At 43.5% G+C, this 27,611-nt stretch overlaps 1 protein-coding gene across 1 annotated transcript in view; it reads left to right on the top strand.

The window, feature by feature from the left end:
• Window positions 1-27,611, top strand: part of PITPNM3 (PITPNM family member 3) — a 1,845,859-nt gene that overhangs the window by 1,705,943 nt on the left and 112,305 nt on the right. The window contains exon 13 of the mRNA XM_086954539.1: window positions 14,583-14,699. Coding sequence (XP_086810665.1) covers window positions 14,583-14,699 — 117 coding nt within the window. The remainder of the gene's footprint in view (window positions 1-14,582; window positions 14,700-27,611) is intronic.

Here is a 27,611-nt window from a genome sequence, read left to right as displayed (position 1 = left end):
GCAGGATTTGTCTTGTGTTGCGTTTTTGCTTTAGTACTGTTTAAAGTGGTGCATACATACTATACTCATCGCCCCTAAATTAAGCCTGACTGCTTAATACCAAGCTACAAGTAGGTTAAGCACAGAGATTAGGGTTGCTGCTTGAGTAGGATTTCCCCCCCCCTCAACCAGTAACCCAATTTCCAACATGGACTAATCACAGTAATGTCCGTAATTTTGCATTTCTCTTGAGACCCAAAATTACATACAATTACGATTACACCTGTTTGCATAATTATGAGCATTATGGCACGCAAATCTTACCGCAGGAGTACGGGAACAACAACCTTAGTAAGAGCGAGCGGCTGATGCATTTAGTGCTATTTTCTTGGCCCAAAATGCTTGCTCAGATTTATGTCGGATGCGTATGCATTTAGCACTAAGAAAATAGAACTAATGCTGGGTTATGCTCCTCATGTAATATGGGTAATCTCACGTAATTATGCTGTAATTTGACGGTAATTACACTGCAGCAAATTGCCCACCCTTGCCTGTGTTATGCCCCTACCTGATTTACCAGACCTCACGATACCATCAAGAAACCTGAACTAAGCCCTGGAGATGATGGGCGGTGATCAGTGGGCAGTGTACCCAGTTTATGTTGCTCAACTCATTCTTTCTTCTTGGTACCCTTGCTAAAAGATTTAACTGATACTGTAGGATGAGAAATGGCTCTGTGGAAATGCTGGGTGACTCTAAATTAGAAAAATAAGACAACATTTCCAAAGAATAGCAATATTGAGCAATAATATGATCATTCCTATATCTCATATACTATGTAAGCCATGTGTAGGCATTGTTATTATTAAACGCGTGACTGGGCCCTGCAGATAATCAATACTGTTATTTTTATGTTACACATATGAAAGGTTACGAGATGACTCACTGTAACCTACTTTCCGACGCTCCAGTCATTTCTGTCTACATATCTTTGTATTCCCGTGTGTTCCTTAAACTGAGCAAAGTGAAGTGTCCCCGGATTACAGCTCCCAGAATTTAATCTGTTCCTAAATGATAACCAAGGACTAGAGTACTGCATAATTGGTTACATCTGGTGACCTCACAGATCAGCTGTTAAGTGAGAGTGACACCCACTGAGCGATCCTACTGACTTATTTTGAGTATTTAATGGAGTGTGAGCCTTGCCACATATTGTGTTGTAATTGTGTTTATATAAAACTTATTAACACTTTCTGGTGGATGGAAGAACTCAGGGCTATTGGACCAATCTATAATATTAATATTGTGATTATTATCTGTATTATTAGCTTTATATTTTCATGCATAGTTGACATTTTGTAATTTTTAATCGTGTGCTTTAAAATGCATTTCATGCCGTTCATCTAGTTTTTTATTGGGTAGATTTAGCTTAGATTGGTTAGTAAGGGGGTTAAAGTGTAAGTGTTTAATTATTTAATTTGGAGGAATTGAAAAGTCAAAGCAACAATAAGCACGGTGTGAACATGCAAATGCATACTGAGGTGGGCAGAGGATTATTTTGTGGAAAAAGGATCTTCTTGCAATTTAGAGCCAGTGGAGAGCCTACAATAAAGTATAGAAGCAAGCTCATATTCTTGCTAAATTCTGAATTCTCTATAGCCTTTTCATAGTTGTGATTGGAATGCTATGGTAACGTCCATTAGCAATATCCTGTTTAAAGAGGTTGAGTGATGTTGCTTGCACTTTTGTGGAAATTCAAGATGTGGAAAAACGTGTTGTAGTGTTTCTAATTGTTCAGAAAGGTGATTTAATCAGCTCACCCATCTGACCATTCATCAAAAATGCAGAGTCCAGAACGATTCCTAAATGTCATGCTCCTTTAGCTGTTTGGGGGTAGGTTTGAGTTCATCCAGCCTGGAAGCTACAAGGTCATAACTTTTCCATTAACCACAGATTAATATTTCAGTTTTTGAAGCATGTAACTTTAGGTGATTCCATGTTATCCATTTATGAATTGCTCCGAGGTAGCTGTTGAGTTTTAATTTTCCTGTCTTTCGGGTTTTAAATTTGAGAATTATTTGTGTTTCATCCACTTAGATATAACAGGTGAATTCAAAGCTGTTGATAGGGTCTGGTTGTAGTTTCATGCAGATGTTGAAAAGTAACAATGAGATGAGGTGTGGAACTCTTGTTTTTATTCTGTAGGAATTTAATGAAAAAAGGAATACGATTTAAATAGAGCCTGTTATGTAAGAAGAAACTCGAGAAAAATGATGTTGTTTGTACCAATCTTAGAAATAAGGTTTCATGGTGTATTTTATCAAAAGCTGCTGAAAGTGCAATGTTTGTCAACTGTATTTTCAGTTAATCTCTAATTGCCATTAGGGCTCCTATGTTCCCCCCTTTCTGGGTGGCATCCTGTTTGCCAGTTTCAAAGGAGAGATGCTGCTGTTTGCAACAGTTTGCCAAGGAAAGTTTTCTTGTAGAATGGTCTATAGTTGTTGAGATCTTGTGGGACCAAGTTGTTCTTCTACATTAATTAGCATATGGATGCTTTATTTCCTTCCTCTGGTGAAAGGTCAGTGTTTTGAGAGTTATTGGTAATAGTTATGACTGATAGAGCTACAGAGGCTGATAGAAAAATCTTTTAGAAAATGATTGGGGCTCTGGTGACTAATGGGGAGCCAGCCAGCCGGGTGGCTCACTTGTTCCAGGTCCTGAAATTAATTTCTTGGAGATAGGAATTCTGCTGTCATGATTTTTGGCTGTATAATCGTGTTACACTTGCCTTCTTTAATTGCTAAGTATTGCTAGTGTGTCCATTTTGGTTAAGTAATATATTGCTAGCGTATTTCAGAAGTTGTGTGAAGGTGGATTAGAAATCTGCTTTCTGTATTGTGAAATTCGGATAGAATTGTGTGGAGTTCATTCGTTGGGCAGTTGGCATTCTCGATCCTGCTTGAGTACTAGTATTTTTTGGACCTCGTGATTTCTACATTCTCTAATTCTTCATTCATCCAAGGAGGTATCTTTTAATCTTTTGCTTTGGTTTGAAGTTCTTTTTGGGATTTGTATATCGAAGGCTGCGTTCCATCTCTTAATATTCTTTTTAACTATGTGTATGATATTCCCGTTTGGTATTTGTAGTTAGGAGAGATTACAATTCCTGAATTTTTTATGTGTTTAATTATCTGTAAATTGTTGTAGGGTGGCAGAATTAATTTAATATTTACCTGGGAGCTTAAGTAAGAAGGTGTGATGGTTGGTTAGTCAGTCCATGTTCTGGTTGGAAGAAAATAAGCTGCTGACTCGTTTCAGAGGCGTCGGCCCCATCTTGATTCATCGCGTATTATTAGAGAACACCACCGGATTCAGGGTTTCGTGGACGAGGACATCACTATTTCTCGTTCTTTTAAAGTAATACCGCATCATCTCACTTTGTGTCTCTGCCTCAAGTCACTCTCTGGCATCCCTGTTTGGAGTACGTCGGAATGTACCAAGAAGGTTTTATGATTGGGACGTGATATAAGCCTACCTCCATTTTTAAGTATTGCTCCAATACTTTTCTAACGATCTTTGAGACGAACCTGCGGTTAAGATCGCTTTAGAGTAATTGAAAAGTACCACGAGTTCATTTTTGAGACTGTGCTATCGTGAACAAGGATGATACCCACCAGACATTAGGGGGTGCTTTTACCGGTATGAATGTGAATTGAGAGATTAAGGCTTTTTTTGTTGTTTTTAATGGGATGGTTCAATTAATTATCCTGATGAAGGTGTTGGCTACTAACTGATTGCCCACCGAAACACGTTGATTCATAAGAAACAGAGAACTACTTTGAGTTTTGGAAGACGACAAACCTTATGGAATACTAATAACAAATATTGGTTTTCATCTTTGTTCTACCTTTGTAGTTCTTCCGTTGTTAACAGGAATTTTTATTCCCTTTTCTTTCTGTCCTGGACATTGGTTCTTGCCTTTGTATTATATATTGTGTATGTGTACAATGTCAATGTATATGCAATTTCAAATGTTTTTTTAACGGATATGTCTAATACAAGCCTGAGCTGGTCTTAACTTGTTCTAATAAATTGTGTATTTTTACTATAACATTTTTTTACATTGATTGATTCTGCATTTCCCTATGTGTTGTGTGAAAATGTTGCATTAGTGCTTTGTGTCGATCCTATTGAGCCGAATGAATGCCTAGATATATAGCTACAAAAGGGGAACTTATTTTCTGACATTTGAAGAAAATAGCATCCAATCTATGACATGCTATGTAGATTGGTCGATAGGCAAACTTGTGCATGTTGTGTGTGGTTAATCGTGATATACTGTTATGTGGTTGAGGCTTATTTAGATTATCGAATCAGCTGTGTACGTTACAGAGCAAACATATATTCAAGGGTTTGACAGATGATGCATCCAAGAAAACTTTGTTAAAGGTTCCATTGTTGGGTAGGTCTTCGTAGAGCAAGAGGAAGTGCAGGAGAAAGAAAGGCTGGGATTTCATCTGGTAAAAAGAGCTTCATAAACCTTTGGTGTTGGGTTGAAAATTGAGCCGAATGCTGTTGCGATGTAGCACAGTTGATGCAAAATGTGCGTGATAGGTGGTGTTTGTGGTTTTTCTTCATTGTGAGTAAGGGATAGTGAAGGAATGTAGGGATCTGATTTTTGTGTTTTAAGTACAACAATTGACACAAACCCTGAATATGTGGGTTTACCAGAATGCCCTTAAGGTTCTGGTTGATTAGCATGTAAAAACCTAATTCTGATGACTTGAACCAATGTGAGCCCCATCCTGGACCAATGAGACCTAACTTTAAGACATAAACAGAGAGGTGATGGGTAGGCCAACGTATGTGCCCCTGAAATATCAATATAATCACAAAAAATAGTACCAGAAGCAAAGAAAGGAGAGAATGAAGGTAGATTATTTTCAAAATTACAGAAACAGGTTGACTGGTGACACTGACCTACCAGGGTGGGTAGAGGATGCCGATGATGAAGCATGACACTATTATGTGTGTGAGGTTTCCTCTTCTTTTAAAGGATGACTACCCTCATATACTTGGCAAAGTACTGTAACGTCCAAACTTTGGACTGTTTTGTTTCCATAGGATTGAAAATATTCTACCTTACTTCTCTCTTTTCTTTGCTTCTGGTGCTGCCACACTAATTTTTGTGATTATAGTAATGAGACCGAAACCTGGACCAGTGGAAACCCCAAGCCCTGTACCCAATGTGAGCCCTGAGCCTTGTATCCAAAGGGAATTCTAGCTCCAATACTCAGGTGACCTGTGTGCATTAGGTGTTCGTGATATATTGTTTAATAAGAGCAGATAAAGAAACGATACTGATTACATGATTGTGAGGGCTGCAAACTGACTTGAAAGAGAGAAAGTGAGATGGTCAGTGTGACAGAGTTTTTTGCATGTTCATTCCCATTTTTTGTTGACTGATGCTGCTGTTTTTTTTAATCTGTGTGCTGGAACTCTGCTATCCAGGCCCCAGTAAATGTGCTCTGAATTAGCAAACAACTAATTGGCATATTCATCTTTCCTATGCCATAATCCCTGGGGCATAAAGCATACCAATGAAGTAAACAAAAAATGATGAATGGGCGGATGGATTGCTTGAATTAAATTCTGCCACTGGTAATTACTCAAACTACATCCCAGCACTGCTTTTAATATTTAATAACTTAATGGTAATGCCAGATTTGTAATAAATATTAAGTAAAAAGGACTTTTAGAAAGTTACAATTGACCTGCCTGATGCTCCTGAAGGCTAATTTGTATTAGCCTCCAACTGTCCCAAGCTGTGGAGAATAACCCTGATGGTGGGTTCCCAGAGCATAGTCAGTGGCCTGGCTTTGGTGAGTTGTTTTTGTTGCTCTGACAGGAAGACCAGGTGGGGTTCCAATCACCATGAATTAACCCCTTCCATGCTGATGACAGAACGGTTCCGTCATCAGCGTCGGTTGAGCTGTGCTGATGACGGAACCGTTCCGTCATGACTCCGCCCGCGCAAGGCGGAGTCAGCACAGGCGGGGAATACGCCCCGCACGCAAGGGGTTAAGGGGACTCCCCTGTTACAGGCAGATGTCAGTTGACACCTGCAAAGGCCTTTCTTTTGTCAGGCAGGTACCAAACCCAGTTAGGGGGAAACTGTTCCAGAACTGGTTCAGAGTGACCAAGTTGGAAAGGAAAGGAACTGCTGCAAAAGTGGCTAAAGTTACCCACAAGCTACTGTAAGCATGCATTTGGCATTCCCAGGCATCCTCCTCTGAACACTGCTGAACCCGTGGATGAACAAATGAAGGACTGAACTACTGTTTGAGATCTGTGAGGAGACTTGAAGGGCTGGACCTGTTCAAAAGCACACTCCAAGATTCAGTTGGATGACCTCCTGTGAAGCTACTGGGCCACAACAAGTTGCAAGAAGCCTGAAGAGCTCAGCTGATCAGTACCAACTGGACCTGACCTAGTTGGTGGCCTCTGCTGGGTAAATATTGATCAGTAAGTATTGTTCCTGAGATCCTGGGGCCCTTGGCTGTGTCTAAATGGACTTCTCCCAACATCCCTGAAAACCAGGGACTACTAGACTTTTGGAGCTCTTGAGGACTGGTACAAATCACCTGAGGCTCATTGCCACTGGGCCGATGAAACATGTGTTGCTCAGCTTGGAGCTTCTCCACAGCAGCAGTCTGTATCAGCTGGACCATGTCAAGAAGGTGCTGCCTTGTGGAGCCCGGTTAAACACAGCTTGCAGCCTTGCACCGCTGGAGGATTTTGTGCACAAAATAAATGTTATCTAACATTTGAAATCTTGAACGCTTGAACATAGCGAATGACTGAACGACTCAGATTTACATCTGCGGAGCCTGCAATTAACAATCTTGGAAAGGAAGGGCCATTTAGGATTTAATTCTTTGACATGAAGGCCCATGAACCTTGCAGCCATGATTTGTTTAAGGCAAGCTTTCCCAATCAAGCACTGAAGATATGGTTGAGGGTTCAGGCAGTGCGGGCATTTATTGACATAGGATAATGCCACTGCTTGCAGCATTGGTTTGCTCTTCAGTTTAGCCATCTCACATAGCTTTGACAGTGATCTTATCTGTTTTTTCAAGATAGTTTTAAGAGCAGTTTGCAAGAGCAGGAGTTTGTTCAGCTTGGACCACTATTTGGAGAATGTCAAAAAGTTTGTCCAAGGACTCTTCTTTAAATCAACAATGTGCTGGAGACCTGTAGCACTAGTAACGAGCGATACTTACAACGATATTGCGTCAATGTGTCACAAATAGGATGAAGTCAATAGCCTTGGCATCGCTAAACCTGGGGGACAGACATGTATCTCTACCATTTCCATCCACATTATGCAATATGAAAATAGGCAATTGCTTAATAGCTTTGAAGGGGTAGAAGTATCATGGAAAGCTATAGAAGGGCAACCAGAAAAATTTACTTTTATGCCTGGATTGTAAGGGCCAGATCACAAAAATGTTTTGACCAGCGCTATTTCATGGTTAAATGACAGAGGCACGCATGGCTACACGACACAAGCCTCTACACGCAGCCCGAGCCACAAATGCTTCTTAACCGCGCATTCCTTTCCCATGCATGCCTTTACTATGCAATTTTGTTGTACAGGCCTGTTGGTAAGGAGATCTGCGAGGTTAAGTTTGTCACTACCCCAACCCCCCTCCTGCCCTAGAAATTCTATCCCCCTACCCCGCATCGATACCCACCACCCTGAGGCCTAAATCTTACCCTGTCCTTCCCTTAAAACTACCTTTTTACCTCCACCCCACTCTGAGGCCTAAAACCCTTCCACTTCAACTAAAAAAAACGACCCCCCCTCACCCTGTGCCCTAAAACCTGCTCTCAGCCCTAAACCCCTTAAAACTACCCCAACCCCCTCACCTTGAGCCCTTAAACGTTACCCCACCCATACACCTCCCACAAACCCAGGCCTTAAAACTACCCCGACCCCTCACCCTGAGCCCGAAAACCTACCCTCACCCCTAAACCCCCGCAAACTCAGCCCCAGTCCTTAAAACGACCCCGCCCTGAATTCTAACACCGATCCCCAACCCTTTACTACTGCCCTAGCCCTACCTACCTGTTCACGTTCCTGTCTGCTTCCCGTTCTGAAGCTTCCTCTCCCAACGCATCCTCTCAGTCTCCATGCCCATCCGGGCAGCTATATTGTGCATTGCCTTAACTGTGCATGTTTTTTAAAAATGTGTTATTTATTTGTTTATAAAGTTTCATATCGCGCGAACATGATCCCGAAGGATATCAGAGCGCTTTACAATAGGGTGGAAGGAAGGACATAAATGCATTATCGATAACAAGTAATAATAAGAAAGGAGAATGATCACAGAATCACAGGACAATAGAGTCACGTAGAGTAATACAATAAACAAGTACATAGCGGGCTGCGAAGGGGGCACACTATGCTGTAGAAACGAGCAGTGTCAAATGATGGTTAAGGCATATGTGTGGTTAAGGCAAGCATGGTTCAGCTGGCGGGGAAACGTCACGCGTGGCTCAGCACTCGTAGTAAAGGCCGTTTCCCCTATTTCATGTCCTCGGTTGTAAACTAAGATAGTGCTTGCAAATCCAATATTCCACTGAATTATGACGACAGCTTTCTGGAGTTGGGAATGTGTGAAAAGTATGCTTGTGCGTATTTATTGTGCGTCATTTTGTTATGGTCGTGATGTGTTCATTTCTTTGTGCTGATTTGTATTTAAACTGTACTATTGCAGTATGGTGTGTGCTGTACAATGGTTGTAGCCTACCATTATGTTTGACTGTTTTCTTTTAATGTACCCTGCTATGGTGTAAATGTGCTATTATCTAGGCAGTCGGGCAAGACGAGATCCTGCTTTTATGCATTAACTTAATTTGGAAATCTTATTTCCTTGAACTTATCTTTTATTTTTTTGTATGTCAGGAGGTGCCTCCTTAAGATCATTGAAAGGAAGGTAATGTGATCAGTTTTTATTAGGTCTATGGTTTCTTATTTTCTTCCTTTTATTTTGAATACTTTCATAGTAAGTCTCAGAGTCAAGGGAGCTTGCAATCTGAATCAGAAGCAGATGGGCTCTAGTTCTCCACTTGTTTCACCTGCTCTTTGTTGCTTAGCCACACCTATCTCATTCATGGTGGGCAATTTCTTAAATATACTTCTGGGCATGCGCAGCAGGCATTCTGGCAGCATGCCGAAGATCACACTCAGCATCAGAATCCCTGTGAGCGCTGCATGGTTGATGGGCTGCATGTTCTCAACAAAACAGGTAAGCACTGCATTCTGACCCCCATATCACTTTACTCCCTAAATGGACCAGTATCCTGCAGCTTCCTTCGTTATCCACCTGCTCCCGTGACTCTAAGAATGATACTACAACCCGGATTTAGAAAGACATTGACACAACGCAGAACAGCAAGCAAAGTTTTTGCACTGCCTTGTATCATATGGAGAGAGCAGAACAGCACCATCTGTACAAGGGAGTGGTGCAGTTCTGCTCTCTCCCTGCTCTTGAGCTCTTACTGCAGCCATGCGCCGACGCAGACACTTTTGCACCACAGTAAAAGTGGGTTGGACTTGACATCATTGGCGTGGTTTTACCCTAACTTTTTGCCTTCAATCCTCCTTTTTCTGTTTGCCTTAGGACTCTGCACACTTTTCCACAGCTAACCAGTGCTAAATTGCTTGTGCGCCTTCCTTTAAAACCCCTTGCCTGCTGATGATGAGCCCAGCTCGTCATGAGGCACAGTGGAGCTGTGCTCCTGACGAGCTGGGCTCGTCATAACAGCCACGCCGCGATTTCCACACCTGTGCGGACTTTCTACAGGAGTGGTCTGAGTCATGACGAGCCCAGCTGGGCATGAGCACAGCTGCACTGTGACTCATGACAGCTAGGCTTGTCATGAGCACCGCGGCCCCGCGGTTAAGGGGTTAAACATGGTAAAATTGATTTACACCCAATTGCCATATTTATTTACTTATACCTCCCTAGTAAAGCGGTATTCCGTGAAAACAGGGCCTGTAATGGTACTAGTGGGCCTGCAGCACTGATTGTTCCACCCAGTTAAGTAGCCCTATAAGCATGCCTCAGGCCTCCCATTGCAGCCTAAGTGTGCAGTTTTTAACTCACTCCATTCCTCATGCTTTGGTCAAAATGATGGAAGGGAAGCCAGTAATAACTCTCCAAATAATGTGAGTGGAACGGAAGTAGCAGGTGATAACAGGACCAGACCCATGATGATAACAAAGAGACCAACCAACTTCAAAGTAAATGCAAAAAAGGAGTGTTGGAAGGAAGAGGATGTACAGCTGATCATAGCAGCGATACTACCGTCATGCACACAGGACCCTGGCTATTGCTTCATAGCATCCTTCCAGCTGCATGCCTATGAGTTTTGTTCGCCCTGTTTTTCCCTGCGGGACATCAGTCCTATTATGTGTTAGTTTACAGAGCAGATATGACTTCACATTAGCCAGAGGATTGGGCTGATATCACAGCGCACATTTCCGATCTTTACCCGGTGCACACTCAACAGACACATTCTTTTGTGCTGTGATCTTGCTATGCGAAACGAGCTCATTATAAGATATTTCCATGCGTTTTACTCCTCCAGGGATTACAGCAAATGAAACCGCTGTGCAGTTCTATATTCTCTTCACAACAGAGCGCATTTTGTAAATGTCAAGTCTGAATTGCTCTGAATGGCTGTGTACCGTTCTGCTTAGCCGAGGAGAGGAGAAATGACGCTCAAGTCAATCCCTGCGACCTCTCCTGCTCTTTATCTTTAAAATAATCATTATCTGTCTGAAGTGCGGGGGTAAACACAGAATGAGTATGAAAGGTCTCTGAATTGTGTGAGTCGCGGTGGCTCCCCTGGGAGATTTATTCAGCCAGAGACCGCTATACAGGGCTGGCGACCCAGGTTTAAAAATGAGGGCGTGTTATGTAACAAAGAACAATGGAACTCATTCAGTAAATAAAACGGAAGAAAAGGAGCTAGGAACAGAAGGATAATAGAGTAATGCGAGAAGAGTGGTAGAAAAGAAAAACAACCATTGACAAAGCCAATGGGTGTAGTCTTCCACATAGCTACAGTACCTCAAGTAATTATTAAATATCCTTCTTGAATCAGAACCAACAACTTGCAGTCTTTAAGGAGGCTGCAGGCCCTCAAACCTTTTCTAGATGTTTTCCTCAAGTCAAGAGAAACTGCTTAACAAGTCTGTTCACAAACTTACAGTAACTCAAGTGTTAGTAGAACTGCTTCAAATGTCCTTAACAATGTTGAAGGAGCGTGTCTTCAACATGAAAATATACATTTACAGTTTCACTACTCTCATGAATTGTGCTTGTTTTTCGTAAGATAAGTAAATATACCAATGCCGGTATATACTGATGAATTTATATTGCAACTTTCAATGTTTTGATTACTATACAGAACACTTATGAAGACAAACTAGTAATTATAGATACTTCTATCACTTGTTAAGTCAAGTGCCTTCAACTGTATTCCTAGCAAAAGTTTTTAGAGTGAAAGTTCACCTGGGTGGCACTAAATAGCCAGTGCCTTATGGTATGGGCTGTGTTAGGAAGAAGCAAAATGCCAACCTATAGGTCAAGCTATTTCAAACAATTTACAAAGCAGCAGGGCAAAGTCAGCACAGCGCTTTCAAATTTGTCCCAGAGTGTCTATGGAGCTGGAACCACGAACAGTATCTGCCGCCAACGATACTGTTGCCAAAGATAAGATAATAAATAATTACACACTTATATAACACACGACTACCCAGAGGCATCTCGGCGCTTGTACGAATACCGCTGAGGAACCCCTCCTGGCCTTTCCCTGTGAGGAGCCCACTCCTGGGCACCCCCAAGGTGAAGTCCGGCATCTTCAGCGTTGTTGGGGCCGTTGTAGAGATTAAGCAAGCTATTGCCCAGAGGTGCAGAGTGGGACTCATGATTAGAATGGGCACCGAAGCGAGAATTATCAGGTCCGAGGAAATTGAGCCCAAGACCTGCTGAGGCAGGAATTGAACCCTGGTCCTGGCCAGACTACTGCATCAGGGTCTGCCGCTCTAACCATTGAGCCACACTTCTCTACAAAGCAGATTAGAGACATTCAGAAACCCAATCAGGGAGCACTCTATTCATTAAACACAGTTATGGAGTCCAATGTGTGTAAAAAGACTGTGATGAAACATCTTGATGTCATTAATCATTCCTTTCTATTTCCTTTCCAAGAGAGTCCATGCAGCCAGCGCGATTAGTTCAAGCAAACTTCTTTGTGGCTGTGGAGAATAAGCAAACATATAAATATGTCTACATAGTTACAATGTACTCAAAATGTAAACATTCTAGAATACATCAAATCACAAAAACCTCACCCTTAAAAGACTGCAAATGTAGTGAATTGAATTACATCACTGATTCAAAATCCAAAATTAATAAGGTTTTAAGCACGCCAAAATAAATACTTCTAAAACACATAATAGACTAATATGAGTCTTTCCAAAATATAAACAAATCAATGAATAATCATGATATTAAAATCTATAAGATATATATATATAAAACAGAAAAAATACAGCAAAGAGTTTAAGAAAACAAAAAGAAAAAAGCATAGAACCCAACAAGCGAAACAAAAGACTCTTTTAGCCATGTGCAAGCATACATGTAATGAAAACTGGTGGTGGTGTGATTAGCCCCATGTTTTTATGATGGAAAAAATGTGCATACCTACGTTTTTTTGAAAAAGCTAGATCCTAGTAATTCTGACTCATCCTGTTTATTACAACAGTTTTGTTGATAATGAATCAACGTCTATACAATCCTCAAAAGTATGGGCGGTAATCTACACTTAATTAAAATCAAGATCAAATACAAATATGATAATCTTGATGTCATGAATGAATAGCATGTTAGGTAGCAATATTAAGCATCAATTGATATAGAAATACATTCAAACTGTATATTAGCTGTCCTAATTCATAATCAAAGCATAAGAAATATAACACAAAAATTTTATCTTTTATACACAATCATAAATAACTGCCCCAACATGAGAGATAAGGTAAACCATGAAGTCAATGTAATTAGCAAAATCAGAAACAAAAGCACCAGACAAAGCTTCTTTAAAACACCATCCTCTTAATATTTAAACTTTAAAAAATCATAAAAGCACCAAAAAAGAGAGCTTCTTTGAAACTTTGTCATCCAGAAACTTGGTCGCCATCCTAAAATGCAATAGTCCAGCACTTATTAGCATATTTATCATAGCAGCCAATTAAAAAAATATCGATCCGTGTGTGTACAAGGAATATTTAAAGTCAGACTTTCCTCAACATAATTACCAGAAAAACATAAGAACACATAGAAGAGGGAATTCTTTAATCCACAATATTATGGAAACTAGGTCGCCGTGACCAGCATCTTGAAATATGATGACCCACATGTATGTAAAGAAATATGATCAAATCTACCATAAAAGGGACAAAAACGCAAAAAAAACTATAGAAAAGGTCTAACTACCCCAATGTGGCCCATTTCAATAACTATACCAAAACCTCCAGTATGAGAAAACACATATACACACATTTCACGATACCTTACTCGAATCAGTATCTACACCGCATGTCCATGATGGCACTCAAACAAGCTCCCCAATGTTTTTCTTTCCTATTTATCATTCTCAGATAACCAATGAAAACACGAGATATTGACAAGCATAAGGTGTGCACAGACATTTTAAATACAAGGCTGCCATCATAGTCTAGTCACAAAATATCCTGTTTTGCAGCAACAAGACCAATATAGTAATATAACTGATTACAACCTATTGTCTAAAAAGAATACTTGCTTGCTATAAAGTCTCAACCATTTTGATTTATTTAGGATATGAGACGTCAAAACAATTCACTTATTTAGTATTAAGGTTTTCTGAATCGTGGAAATAAGCATTCCAAATACATAACCGCCATCCTGCTCCAGTCAAAGATTACTGTATTGAAGCAATAAAGTCAATGCACTAATGAAACCGATTGCAATCACAAATGTCTAGCATGATGTTCCAACATCTATCCATTTCATTGTTGATTCCCCATAAACTAATGGTGACATAAAGCATCCAGATGGCGGACACTAGTATTCCAAATGTGAGGCCACCATCTTAATCTAGTCGCTACTATCCTGTCTTGAATCAATAACCCAATCTTCTCATAAAACCAATTATACTTTCTACAGAAGGGAACAGAAAATATCTTTATGAAGTAAATGAGTGAAATTATTGCAAATAAATACTGTGCAATGTGCTAAAGATGTACACCTCAGTTATAAAATGACCAGTTTCATTTCATGGCAATGTGGGCACCTTGTTTGTGTTGTACAGAAGCTGTTCATTCAGCATGTGTCTTATGGATTTACAATATGATCACTGCATGGTATGGGTATATGTCGGGTACGGCTTCAGATTAAAGACCCATCTACTGCTCTCTTGCAAGTGTTTGTTCAGAAAACATTTTATCTCTTTGACAAATTTTTTTTTTTTTTTTTTTTTTGTAGGTGATGCGGTATGAAACTGCAAAAATCCAGGTGAAAGAGGGCACAGATTCTGCTAGTCAGAGCCAATCCAATCCAAGGGAAAAATGGCTGCGTAAGAGGACACATGTTAAACTTAGAGTGAGTATGAGTTTAAAGTATTTTATACAGAGCCAGAATGCATCCTGGTGATGCACCACTTCCACATGGTCAACATTTGATCATCAGAACACTACAATATACTCATTACACTACAATGACAAATAAATCACCAGCTATTCAACTTGGGACACTAATTCAAAGATTTTGCATTGAGATTTTCAGATGTAGTCCCATCGCAAAATCCTTTCGGGGATTTACAATGCGACCCAAATGTTGATTTGCGTGGCTATGCAAAACAAAATAATAAAATGCAGCACATTGCGCTGCCTTGCACTACCTGGCATCCGGGATGCAGTCAGTGGGTGGTGCATGGACATTTGCGTACATCCACCCATGGATTTTGATGCAAACACATATTTACAAAGATTTGTAGAAATGGGTTTGCAGAAAAATGGAGCTCCAACCGAAGTCTGGTGTAAAGAGGATGAATATCTGTATTTCTCCTGAATAATTCCTCTTTGCATGTTTGCCAGTGGTGTAGAGCTGTGAGGTGGCACACATACAACAGCCTTTGAGCCTCGAGAGGGCAGCTAAGTAATCATGCTGGAGTTCAGAAGGTGATCAAGCATTAAAGAATACTTTAAGTCTTATGTTTCTTCTGTCATATTGGCTGTGCATTCAAAGTCAGAGCTCAAATGTTAGTCTATTCTAATGACAAATTGCTGCTTATTGTTCCAACATGGAGACTGGTGTTTATTTTTCTTTCATTTAGGGCAAAGTTTAAGGATTTTGTCAAAAGAACTATGCGATAATCTTGCAGGTGTGAATTTAAAGCTGTATGATGTAATTTTGTTTGAGCACCACATTTAAATACATATAAATGGATAGCAAGAACATTTGAAAAATATCATTTAGGAAAGCACAAATGAAGCACTTTTTTTCTGAAGTGTAATAGTAGCAAAGATTTTAAAAGGATTAAAACAAATCAAGACACTTTTCTCCATGATGCACAACTGGCGATGCACATATGACGAAATATGCTGAAACCAAATTTCCAAGCATTATTGTTTGTATGCTGTATAGTTCTATCAGCAAAACAATATGTGTTAGCAAATGTATTGGTCATTTCAATGGAAAATGTGGCATCCTTCAATGACAGTGGTTACCACACAATGCTTTTGTAATATATTAGTTACAGTGTTCCTCTAAATGCAACACCAGCTACATATTACACTGTAACCACTCTCCTGCTAAAAAGGCATGGCACATTTGTGACACTTGTTCTTTGTTCACTGCCAACTAGGGCCACAAGAACTTGCTGTTAGATCCGTCTGATTCCCTAAGCTGCAGGAGTAAGACTCCGAGCAGCAGAATCTTCTGGAGCACTACAAAGGCCTCATTGCCTATATAGTTTATGGCCAGGCAGTGCGCATGCTCAGTTTTGTAAATGCAAAATGTGCTTTTTGGCCCTGGCTACCTGATGCCGGAGGAGGTCAAAGAAGAAGCTATGCCCATGCTGCTAGGCAGTTTCTGAAGATAAGCCTGTCACAGTAATCGTTGCGTTCAGCCTGACAGGCAGAGGGCAAGCTATGGAAGTTGGTGTAAAACAACATAGAATTACTTAGGCCAGAGTGTGCGGAACTGATCAAATGAATAATTCGACTGTTGGGCATTTCATTTTATGCTAAAAATGCACTTGTAGGGGGCGTGGCTTGGCGAGCCGGCATGGCGGACATGTGCTGAGTGAGCTCCATCCAGCCGTGAATTTATCTGACATTTATCCTGTCTCTCCGATGACAATTTGAACTCTGCAGAGGCCCTGCAGTCCCTCGACCTTGGGGACGCTGTCCTGCGCTGCAGCGGGGCTTGCGTTGAGGCTCGTGCCGCCACTAGAGAGTCTCGGCCGGATCGGGGTCTGCTGGGGGCGCGGCCTGGCTTTTCGAAGTAAAACAGGGATGCTGCGTTTCTGATCACACGACTCCTGATAGTCTAGAGGCGGTGGAGGTGAAGTGGAACGTGTACGGAGGCTGTTTGGTGAATTGCAGCGGTAGACGGAGACCCGTGCCGCGGACAGGGGTGGCTCAGCGGTCAACTCGGCCGTGGAGGTGAGGTGCGGTGCCTGGGGCGGGGGTGACGGGCCTGGGCTGCACTCAGCACAGTGAGTGAGTGAGCCGGCGGTCCACTGTCCCCTTGGAGAGAGCACGTCCTCGCTGCGGCCTGGGAATCCATCTGTCAGTGGTGTTGCAGATTTGGAGGGTGTGTGGCACTGGGCCCCGGTGAAAAACATTGGCACTTCTTCCCCTCGCCTGCACTTGATCTGTATGGTGGCAGGAGTTCGGCGGCAACCTTGAGCCGCGGTGGTGGCTGTGGCCTGAGAGGCTATCGGCGGGCCCCTGGGCTTACCTGCCCCCCCCTTTTTTCTTAGACCCTGGAGCTCCTCCTCTCAGCCCCCCCTGGCCTCAGGGGACACCCATATCAGTGGTTGGTTGGACCACACATCTGACCTTGGTGACTCCCTGCAGGCTGGGGGCATGTGTGTGCCAGTGGGGGAGCAAGGCCTGGAGACGTGGGGCCTAGGTGAGAGGGCAATGGACATAGGGTGTCTTGCCTGGGCTGCAGGGCTTACCTGCATTGGCGGTCAGTCTGGCCGCGTGAGGGCAGCTGGTGGGCACTTCATTGAATCCTGCGTGGCGGAGGCCTGCAGTCGGCCAGTTGGCTCTACATTGGGGCAGCCCCATTCAGGCTCCCAATCGGCGGCCAGGTTGGGTCATGGGGGGCCGCGGCGGGGGACTCCACTTCTCGCCTTCACCTCAGATTTTCCTGGACGTGCAGGGGGAGCCTAGAAGGTGGCCTTGACAAGGTACAAAGGAGGTAGTGGCCCGCCCAAGCAGGGGCCCATTGACAAATTCACTGGTCCGGGGGCGGCAGCTGGCAGTTCGGGTGGGCAGCAGGGGATCATGCCAGATAATGCGGCACTCATTGCTGCTATCACTCAATCCAGGGATATGTTGGATGCCATGATAGGGGGGGTTGGCGCAGACGTTATGCTTCTGCGGCAAGATTTGCATAATGTGGTGTTGCGCATTGCAGAGGCTGAGACTCGCATCTCTGGGGTGAAGGACGATGTTACCATACTGACGAATAGGGTGGCCGTCATGGAAGCTGCACAGAAGGGTCTGATGGAGCAGTAATTTCTTCTGGTAATTTCTCAATGCAAAACCCTCATGCTACCTCTAATTTACCGCTCAAAAGGTGTTGGGCCCTTCACACCATGTATTACCTTCAGGAGACTTAAATAATCATGAACAGTCAAAAATGCAATTATTATTGTAAGCCAATAAAGAGAGTTGTTGAGTATTTAAAGGGTTTTATTTTCTAATCAAAAGTTAGGTTTTTCTGACCCTTTATTCATCAGTAACATCAATCAGGTTACAGAATTTGAAAACAGGTAAAATAGCATTAGTACAGAACTTATTACAGTCTGCATATAAGCATTACATGTAGGAAAGAAAAATGTGGCGTAGAATGTCATGCAAAACTTTTAATGAGTCTCTAAGAAAATAGTTTTGTAAGGGTAATCAATAGTCTCCCTTTAAGAAAAAATAAATGCATAAGTTGGACAACTCTTTTAAACCTAATTCTATCTATTCACTGCTCTTCTGCATTCTGTCCGTTTCCAAAGAGCAAGCAGCCCGCCCTTCGCAGAGAGGAATGTGGCCTATTGTGCCAAAATATGACGTGCCAGGATTTTGAAATAATCAACAGGGAAACCCTTTTATCAGACCCTCCTCGGAACGCCCAAAAGAAAATACCCGCCACGATCTCCTGCCTAACCCACAGAGATGCCGGTTCTAATCTGCGTCGCCTGTCAAGGCTCACACGCCCCCTCCTCCTTAATGTGCCCAGTGCCAGCTGGGTTAAAAGGAGCCGGTGGTGAAAAAAATGACAAAGAGCTTTGTAGCACTTCTCCTTATCTGGGTGCTATACTTAGAAAATTTGGCAGAGTGCTCCGCAGCACTTAGGCTCAGAGACCTCGTCCCGGGTCCTCTGGCAGGGTGACAGAGTGCTTCGCAGCATCTATCTATGGGGCCTATTGGAGAGCGGTGGGTCAGTGTCTGGTCAGCTAGTCAGCCCAGACGGACAATTTCTTTAAGCTAAGCTAGGCTATTTATACTCTACTGGGACCCCTAGACCACCCACAAATGTTGCAAGTGACAAGGTCCCATCTTTTGATTGGTCAAGGGAGGTGGTTAAGTCATTGTCACCACCTATAATTCTTCGTTCCCATAGTACGTGTTCACGTGACAGTACCCTCCCCTTAGAGTTTGGGTTCCCAGGCATACGTGTGGGAAAGGACAATAGAGCATGCAAAAGAGTGCAACATTGTATCATTATTAGACGTAAAAACAGCATCTTTTCAGGGGCGAAGGTGAGCGTTCCAGGAGAGTCCCAGCTTCGGTAGCCAACTGGCTAGGTTCCAATGCTGCAAGGCCCAGTTCTTAGGTCACGTGGGTGGGTCATGTGATGTAAACACATAATAAAAATAAAAAGAGAACATACTCTAGATACAGCACTAATGTGTACAATGTATACCATTTAATACTATAATGTTTACCTAACCCAGCTACTAATTTTAAAGCAGCTTTTTCTATTATTTATAATAACATGCAAAATAAATGTGCAATGTATAATAAAGCATATTATGCTTTAGTGTAAAATTTAAAAGCACATACAGTTAATGTAACACACACAGAAACATGTTATAAATGTTTTAGATACCTTTTCATGTACAAAGCATTTTAGCACCATGTGTAGTGTTTGGTGCATTATTATTTTCACACATTATAAAAAGAGGTGTTTTAAGCTAAACACGTTTATTAAATATGTAACAAGCTAAAGTCTTTTAAAACAGGAAATAGTGAATTCAGATTGCAACAGATGAGCTAGGAAGGAGAGAAACATATTTTATTCATCTTTAAAGCTAAAAAGACCACTTTTCTTTATACTGTAAAAACACATGTTAATTCAGCACAAGCATTTCAGAAAGACTAGGTGTCACTTTTATATTTTTCATGTGCCTTTGGTTTTAACTTGCACCAAAAGGTGCATGGCAATTTAAATGCAGTTTGTCTGAAGCACAAAAATAAAACAATGCCTGACTGCAGATGAAATCTGCTCCATCAGGTCTTGCATTGCATGTCTAAGATGCCGAAGGACAGGCCGACACAATAATTTACGCTTTGTTGGGTTTCCGGAGGGGTGCGAAGTGGGTAACATGGAACGCTTTCTCACGCAATGGTTGGAAAGTTGGCTCCCTCCGGATGCGCTGCCCCGTTGTTTTGTTGTGGAGTGGGCCCACAGGGCACTCATGCAGAAACCCCTACCTGGATCTTGTTTGCGGCCTGTGATAGCAAAGTTATTGAATTATCTTGACCGTGCCGTTATACTGAAACAAGCAAGCCTCAAGAAGCCCCTGCTCTATGACAATGTACGTATTCTAATTTTTCCTGATTACACGCGGCTTGTGCAGCAGCAGCTGCAGTCGTTCATGGTGGCAAAAGCCCGTCTGAGAGACCTCAAGCTTCCATATGCTCTCCTGTTTCCGGCTTGCTTGCGAGTTGTCTATCGCTCCCACACCCACTTCTTTGACTCTCCGTAGGAGATCTTCAAATGAACTGATGAGACTGTGCGGGTGTGGGCGCAGACGCCACCTGGCAGGGAATCGGACTCCTCCTCGGGCGACGCGGCCCGGAGGGGACCTCAGTGGCAGCAGAAGGGTGGCCGGCGGTCGCTGTTCCGGCGCCCCTCCCAATCCTGTGGGGCTTCTTCCCGGAAGAGTTCCGCCGCAGGGCGGCAGACATCAGCAGACTGATTGATGGATCTGTAGAGGCCTGTGGGGTTCTAGTTTCTGCAACGTTGATCGGAGAGACACAGACTAGGACTGGAACCCTGCCAGGCTGTTGCTGGTTGGGGACGGGTCTAGGGAGAATGGGCTGTAAGTTGGGGAACCATTGGTCGGGTTGGCTCTAGTCCCCCCATTGGCGGCCCGGGGTCAGTCCCGCTGTGACAGATGCCTCAGTGTTTTTGAGGTATAGGGTGGGGGTTGTTGTTTTGGGGCACAGATTGCACGTTCTTTTAAGGGTCCGTCCCTCCTCACATATGCACAGACACGTTCTCTTCTTCTTTTCAGTCGTTGCATACACAGTCCCAGATGGCTGGCATACCTGCTAGGCGGCAGGTGACCCCAGGTACTCTCCGCATCATTAGTTGGAATGTACGTAGTGCCTTGGACAAGATTAAACAGGGGCCATCCTGCAGGTGGCTAAACGGGCAGGGGCGGATATCCTCATGCTACAGGAAACTCACCTTTTGGGTACAAAGGCCCTCTGTTTTCAGCGATATGGGTTTCAACACGTCTTTCATGCTGGCTTTGTGAGGGGATCACGGGGAGTGGCGATATTGATACACCGCATGATCCTGTATACGCATGTTAAACAATAGACAGACACTCAGGGCACTATCTATTTCTTCAGAGTATGCTTGGGGAGGATCCATTAGTGTTAGGTAGTGTCTATGCCCCTTTCCCCCTGCAATGGAATCTGGTGGAACGGCTCATGGCACTCTGGGCAGACATATCGAATGCAATGTCAGTGGTTAGGGGTTACTGGAACGATGTTATGGACCTGGCCCAGAATCGATGGAGGGCAGGGGGTGGATCAAGGGGTGGCCATCCCACGAGGTTGTTCTCCGTGGTGATGGCGCTTGATTTGGTCGATGTATGGCAGCGCCTCCACAGGGATAGTCGGGAATTTACTTACCTCTCCGCGGTCCATGATTCCTACTCCAGACTCGATTATCTTTGTGGTCCCCGGGAGGCAGTTGGTAGGCTAGTGTCCACGGAGATTCTCCCAAGACGACGCCGTCTACAGCTATATCTCTCATCACCATCTTCATTGCATCCCATTTGTGGGCCCTACTTCTGGAGCTCCTCCAGTTTTACTTGAAGTAATGAATGAGTTCTGTTCTCACTGTAGCCTCTTAGGGGTGGGCGGTCTGTCAGCACCTCTGCCTGATTACGGCTGACTGTCCTTCTGCCTTTTCTGTAAATCTTACAAAATGTAGGTTAGTCCTCTAGGACCTCCCTTCTGAGTCTTCTATTTGTTCTTCCAGGCGTACAGTCAGTTTCTTGCGGGAAAACACTGTTTCCTGTTGCAAAGTCCCTATGTTTTCTTCTGTTGCCTACACACGGTTTGCTACCTTACAAAGATCAACCCTCATGAGATTAACATCAATCGCAGCTGCATCAATGTTGGCAGAAAGTTCAGTGCAGGTACCTTTGTTTTCCTACAGTATATCCAACAGAGATGGACCCAGGATTGGCTGGTCCTGCGCCTGGGCTCCCATGTTTGACAATGTCTCATCATCGTTTTTTCCAGCCACATTGACCGCGTGGTTGTAGTTGACTAATTGGCTTGGGCAGTCTTCATCTGCCTGTCTTCACCATGATGGCTGATGTCTGTTATATACAGAATTGTGAGGCGCAGGACCCCAGCCCAGTGTGTAGGGCAGACACTTGTTCGTAATTTTGTGCCCATAGGTGTACTTCACTGCTCAGCCAAGTGTGACTCTGGTCTCCCCATTGGTTGTGGGTGTATGAGGAGCAGCGCCGGTGCCCCCTCGATCCTCAACTCAGTGTTGACTGTCTCAACCACCAGCCACTCCTCGCTTCTACTTGTCTGTCACTTTGGATTTTGTAGCTACCTATATGGTGGGTTGGGCCCTTTCAGTATCTCTCATCAGGCTCAGTGCAGCGTTTCTAAGCCCTTCTGGGGCACCCGGTTGTTATGCGCAGGTCAGGCACTTCATTGGAAGGCAGGGCTGAGGGCTGCACAATGACGGGGGGGATCACCTTTCCCAGTCTATACCAGATTGTGCGCTTACATCACTGGCCTCTTTAGAGCACAGTCTCCATTCGTTCCACCTGTGGACCTTGATATCAAGCACCTTCCGTGCCCTACAAGGAGTTCCTATATGTTCAGACGGAAATCTCCTATGGGATTGCAGAGGGCGCCAACCGGATAGAGCAGTGCATGTGGTCCCCCATGCACAGCAATCAGCAGTTCACAGTTTTTTCAAGGGGGTCACTTATCTGTCAGGCACCTCTGTTGCTGCAACCATGCACCTGGATTGAGTTCTCTTTTGGGGCCCAGCTCACAACCAGTTCTCCACCTGGGCCCAAAAAATGGACCTGATCGGGAAGCGCAGTACAGGTCCTACAGTGCTTTACTGCGTGGCCCATTGGGCGCATCTCCCTTGTGCTATACAGTGTGAGTAGCGTAGAGCCCTTTGCAGGGACCCCAGGCCGAGCGATCTGGTGGTGCAGCAGTCTTCAATTGCACCTCCGATTCCATGCCCGACTGCGGTCGACTGGCTCATCACTCTCCCAGGCACTGGAGTTAGTAGCCAGACCGGGTATCCCTGCACACAGACAAACGTGTTCGCTAGTGTAGCCCCACACTGTTAGTAAGTGTAGAGACCTCTCTGCAGGAGTTATGGGATGTCAAAGAGGGCAACACAGCTCTGGGTCCCAGCCTGACACTATCTGTCTTTTGTATCCGGAAGATCCTTTACCGGGAGCTGGCTCCTCGCCCGGGTTGGGGTGCTGCTCCGCAGGTCGCAACCTTGCGGTCTGATCAATGTCTCGTGACTGCAGCTCCGACATCCCCACAACTGTCTCACTTGGTCAGCAGGATCGCAACACCCTAACCATGACCCCGCCGGACAGTTGCTAAAAGTTAGTAGGTGTGATGGCTGTGTATTTTGCAAGATTGTGGCAATGGCCAGCGGGAGCTCAGCGACGAACGTCTATGCGGCCATCTTGCTTGGAGTTGTCAAAGGTATGATATTGATGGTTTTGTGAAAGACATTTGCTTCTCCGTACAAATGGAGCACACAGAATAGTAAAGAAAAGTGAGAGGATATGACCCAGATAAATGCATCAACATTTGTTAGCAAATAGAGAGAACCACCCCTGATTTTATCTTAGAAAATATTAGTGGCTGACTTAGGGTTTACACTAATCATTGTGACGGCATGAAATATGTTTGTTGATTGTTCTGTTATCAAGTTGAAGCAGATTTGGCTGCTTCTTACATCCATATCTGTCCTCAGCCATACAAATTAGACCAGAAATCCCCCTATGAGTATCTAGCATAGTTAGGGACAAGGGCCACTTATCATTGGAGTGAAAGTGAAGATTCTAGGAACTTTTTACACTTAGTGTTTGGTCACTCATCAAAGTATGTAGTTTTCACTTAAAATACACATTAGTCCCACTGACACTACTGAACGTAAACCACAGAAAAAGACAGTCTGCTTGCTGCAAGAATGTTTCCTATTTTGTACTCTCAGGAGAATATTGAAAAATATTTTCTCTCTCTGGGACTTAGGTTTTCACACCTGGTATATGGGGATATGTTAGGGCATATTTGGAGCTCTCTTTGATAGGGAATCTGCCTGCTGGAAGGAACCTGCTTTAAGGATCTGCGGGCCAGATGTACTACCCTGAATGGCATGCGCAAACAGGTTTGCGACCCGTTTGCGCATACAAAATGGCCCAGGGTATGTACAATTACTAAATAGTGAGTCACAATTTATTTGCGACTCCTTATTTAGGAATTGCGACTCGCTATTAAGAAGGGGCGTTCCCTTCTTAATAGCATCCGCAAAGTAATGTATGAATGTTTTGTGAACGCAATTGCGGTCTCAAAACACTTGCAAATGACCACCCTCTGCAATTTGGAAGGGATCCCCAACGAACCCCTTCCTCTTTGTGACAGTCTTTAAAAATATTTTTTAAGGGCATGCAGTGGTCCCAGGGACAAAAAATGCAACAAAAAAGATTCACTTTTTTTTTAGGTCTCGCCTGAGCCAGCGCATGCAGCTTTTTGTGTGGCCTAGAGCGTCCGGGTACGCGCACAGTTACGAGCACAGGTGCCATGTGGCTTTCCTGTCATGTCACGGCTCATTAAGTGCATTTCTCGCGGGCACCCTTACAGCCCGCAATCGCGATCACTTTCACTTTCGCGGCCGCGTCACTTTCACAGCCGTGCGGCCAATGCTTGTTAATCTACCTTCCACTAATCTGTACCTCATAGTGTCCACAATTAGTGAGTGTTTTTTATGTCCTTATTCTAACATTAATTAGTTTTGAACATTTCTCGGAAAAGAACTCATAGTGACTCACTCTTAGTCTCTCTACCATGCCGGTTATCCGCTTTAAAATCATCTCGCGACGGGCCCGCGTCACTGGGGCACTTTCACAGGAGAAGCGGTAACACGAAGGCCAGCAACTTCAGGTGTGCCTGCATGGCGCATACAGCCTCTGTAGACTGAACCTTCATCTCTCCGAGGTTGTACTAATCTTGAACGCCCCCTACCCCCCCTTCTTTTCTGCCGGCCTGCAAGTTTTTGAGCCCGCCTGTCACCCGAGGGGGCCATATCTGGCAGTACAAAGGTATGTTAATGCTATGCTCAGCATAATGGGGCACTTGCAGCGCACTAGCGGTACCTCAGTGGGCGCTTGCTACTGGGCTACATTACTACAATTCAACAAGCAGGAGATCCTACTATGGAGATTTACGGGCCTCCTTGGCCTTGGGGGACACTCTTTAACTATCCGCGCATTCCCGCTACTGAGTGCTTTATTTCTATCCATCTGCTCACCCCAAGCTTTGTCCTCAGCCAGCGCTTGAATCACTGATTAGTTCACTAACACAAATGTCCTTACTTCAAATAAGCTATAGCCGCCTTGTTGATTACATTATGACTTCCTTCATGACGGAATTTTAGTGATTATCCACGCGGGAAGCATAACAACCAGGCACCTCACCGGCCTTCAAACAATGTTGTCATCACAGCTATTCACGCAGTACGATGTTTTTGCACTCATCAGTTTGGTAATCTGTGATTGTACCGGTACGATATCTTCTTCTTATCTTGTGATTTTGAGACCATGTCTAGTATATTTATTTTGACTCTTCACTTGGTTATACACTACTTTCTTCTTTCTAATGACGTACTGCACAATATGCTTCTGAAAGTGTGTGTAATGTTTGTTTACTCCAGTTACAGATACCACAGACCTGTGACTAAGAAAAAGGGTTAGTCAAATACCCACCCTTTTGGGTGCTTATAATATTAGCAACCCAGTTTATTCACGTAGGTCTTGAAGAAAGCCTTCTGACCCCTCCTGGCAACAATACGGGGCTGAAACATGTCGACCGCTTGACCTTCACTAAATTCACTTGGTGCCATAGAACAGTAGAATTTCTATAGAAGCACCACCACCATTTTGTAACCTTGTCACTTCGCCTTCTAAATAAAGTTTATTTAGGAGGGAGATCGAAGAAATTATAGCTCAACTTTTCTTTTTTATTCTACCTCACTTCTGGTCACTACTGTAAAAATAAGCATTTGCAATGTAATAGGTCTCACATTTAGGCGAGTTTAATCTATTGGCTTTTTAAATGACGATGTCTTTTATTTATTTTTTAAAAACCAAAAACATAAATAAAAGGCTTTGTAATTTACAATGCTAATAGCTCAAACTCGCGTAAATGCGAGACCTATTGCATTGCAAATGCTTGTTTTAAATGCATCCCGTTTTTCTTTAAGGAAAACGGGCTGCATTTAAAAAAAAGCTGCTTTATTTAAAAGCAGTCCTAGACATGATGTTCTGCTGAGCCTAGCAGGCCACCATCCCTGGGAGGTCCTATCATTCCCAATGGGCTTGCAAATTTCGAGAGGCTCATTTTCATGAGCCTCTCAATGTGCGACCCCATTGGGAATCGCAAACAGTGTTAAACACACTGTTGTATATGCCAAATAGCGCCTTGCAAATTGCGAGTCGCAATTTTGAGTTGCACTTTGCAAGGCGATATTTTGCAGGTCGTACATCTGGCCCTGTATGTCAGAAATCTGTACATGCAACTCTTACACCCAGAGGGGATGCTGAGAAATAAAAACCTTAAACCAAGTTGAGTGGGTGCTGCAAAGTAGGGTAAATCAAGGCACTGCAAAAATCAGTTCAGTGCAAGTTTGGATGTGAAAGTTCCTGTGAAGCCATGTGGTCAATGCTGCGGGTTAGTGCACAGTGTATCAGTTTCTCACACAAGCCCTTAAGCAAACAACACATTTCACAAAGAGAAGGGCTGTTAAAAGAAATTAACATTTAACTGTTGGAAGGTAATAGATAAATCCTGTGTTTATCCTTCTGCAATTAATTACATTGCTTTTTGTACTTGTATCTAGTCCCCACCTAACAAATCCCTTGAGTGAATAGAAACGACAGAACTTGTATGGATTTCTCCTCACATAGAATGTCAAATATGGTTTCATTTAATACACTTCCATTCTATCCATGCCTTCTCATCTATTCTCCTCATTATAAATATTGTCCTTCATAGATCGACATGTCCTCTTTTTCTTATAACCCAGTTAATCTTGTAGTAAAACAGCAAAACTCCTTTGTTGGCACTTGGGGCCTCATTTATGAGGCCTTGCGTCAGTTTTGCGCTGCGGATGCGTCACTTTTTGTGACGCATCTGCGGCGTAAAACATGCGCCATGTTGCGCCATATTTAAAAAGTGACGCATCTAGGTAGATGCGTCACTTTTTAAACCCCTGCGCCACATTATACCTGCGTCAGGTATAATGTATGCAGAGGGGGCGTTCCCCCGCAAAAAGCCTCGTAATAGTGACGCAGTGAAATCTATGAGATTTCACTGCGTCACTTTTAGGATGCTGTTGCGTCAAAATCTTGCGCCTGCCTCACAGCAGGCGTAAGACTGACGCAAGCCCTTTCACATGGGGCTTTCCCCATGTGAAAGGACGCATTGCTGGAGATGCGTCACTTTTGTGACACACTCCAGCAATGCGTCACTTTTGCGC

The sequence above is a fragment of the Lissotriton vulgaris genome, chromosome 2_1 (assembly GCF_964263255.1).
Source record: "Lissotriton vulgaris chromosome 2_1, aLisVul1.2, whole genome shotgun sequence".
Lineage (NCBI taxonomy): Eukaryota > Metazoa > Chordata > Amphibia > Caudata > Salamandridae > Lissotriton > Lissotriton vulgaris.
This window is presented reverse-complemented; position numbering and strand designations above follow the sequence as displayed.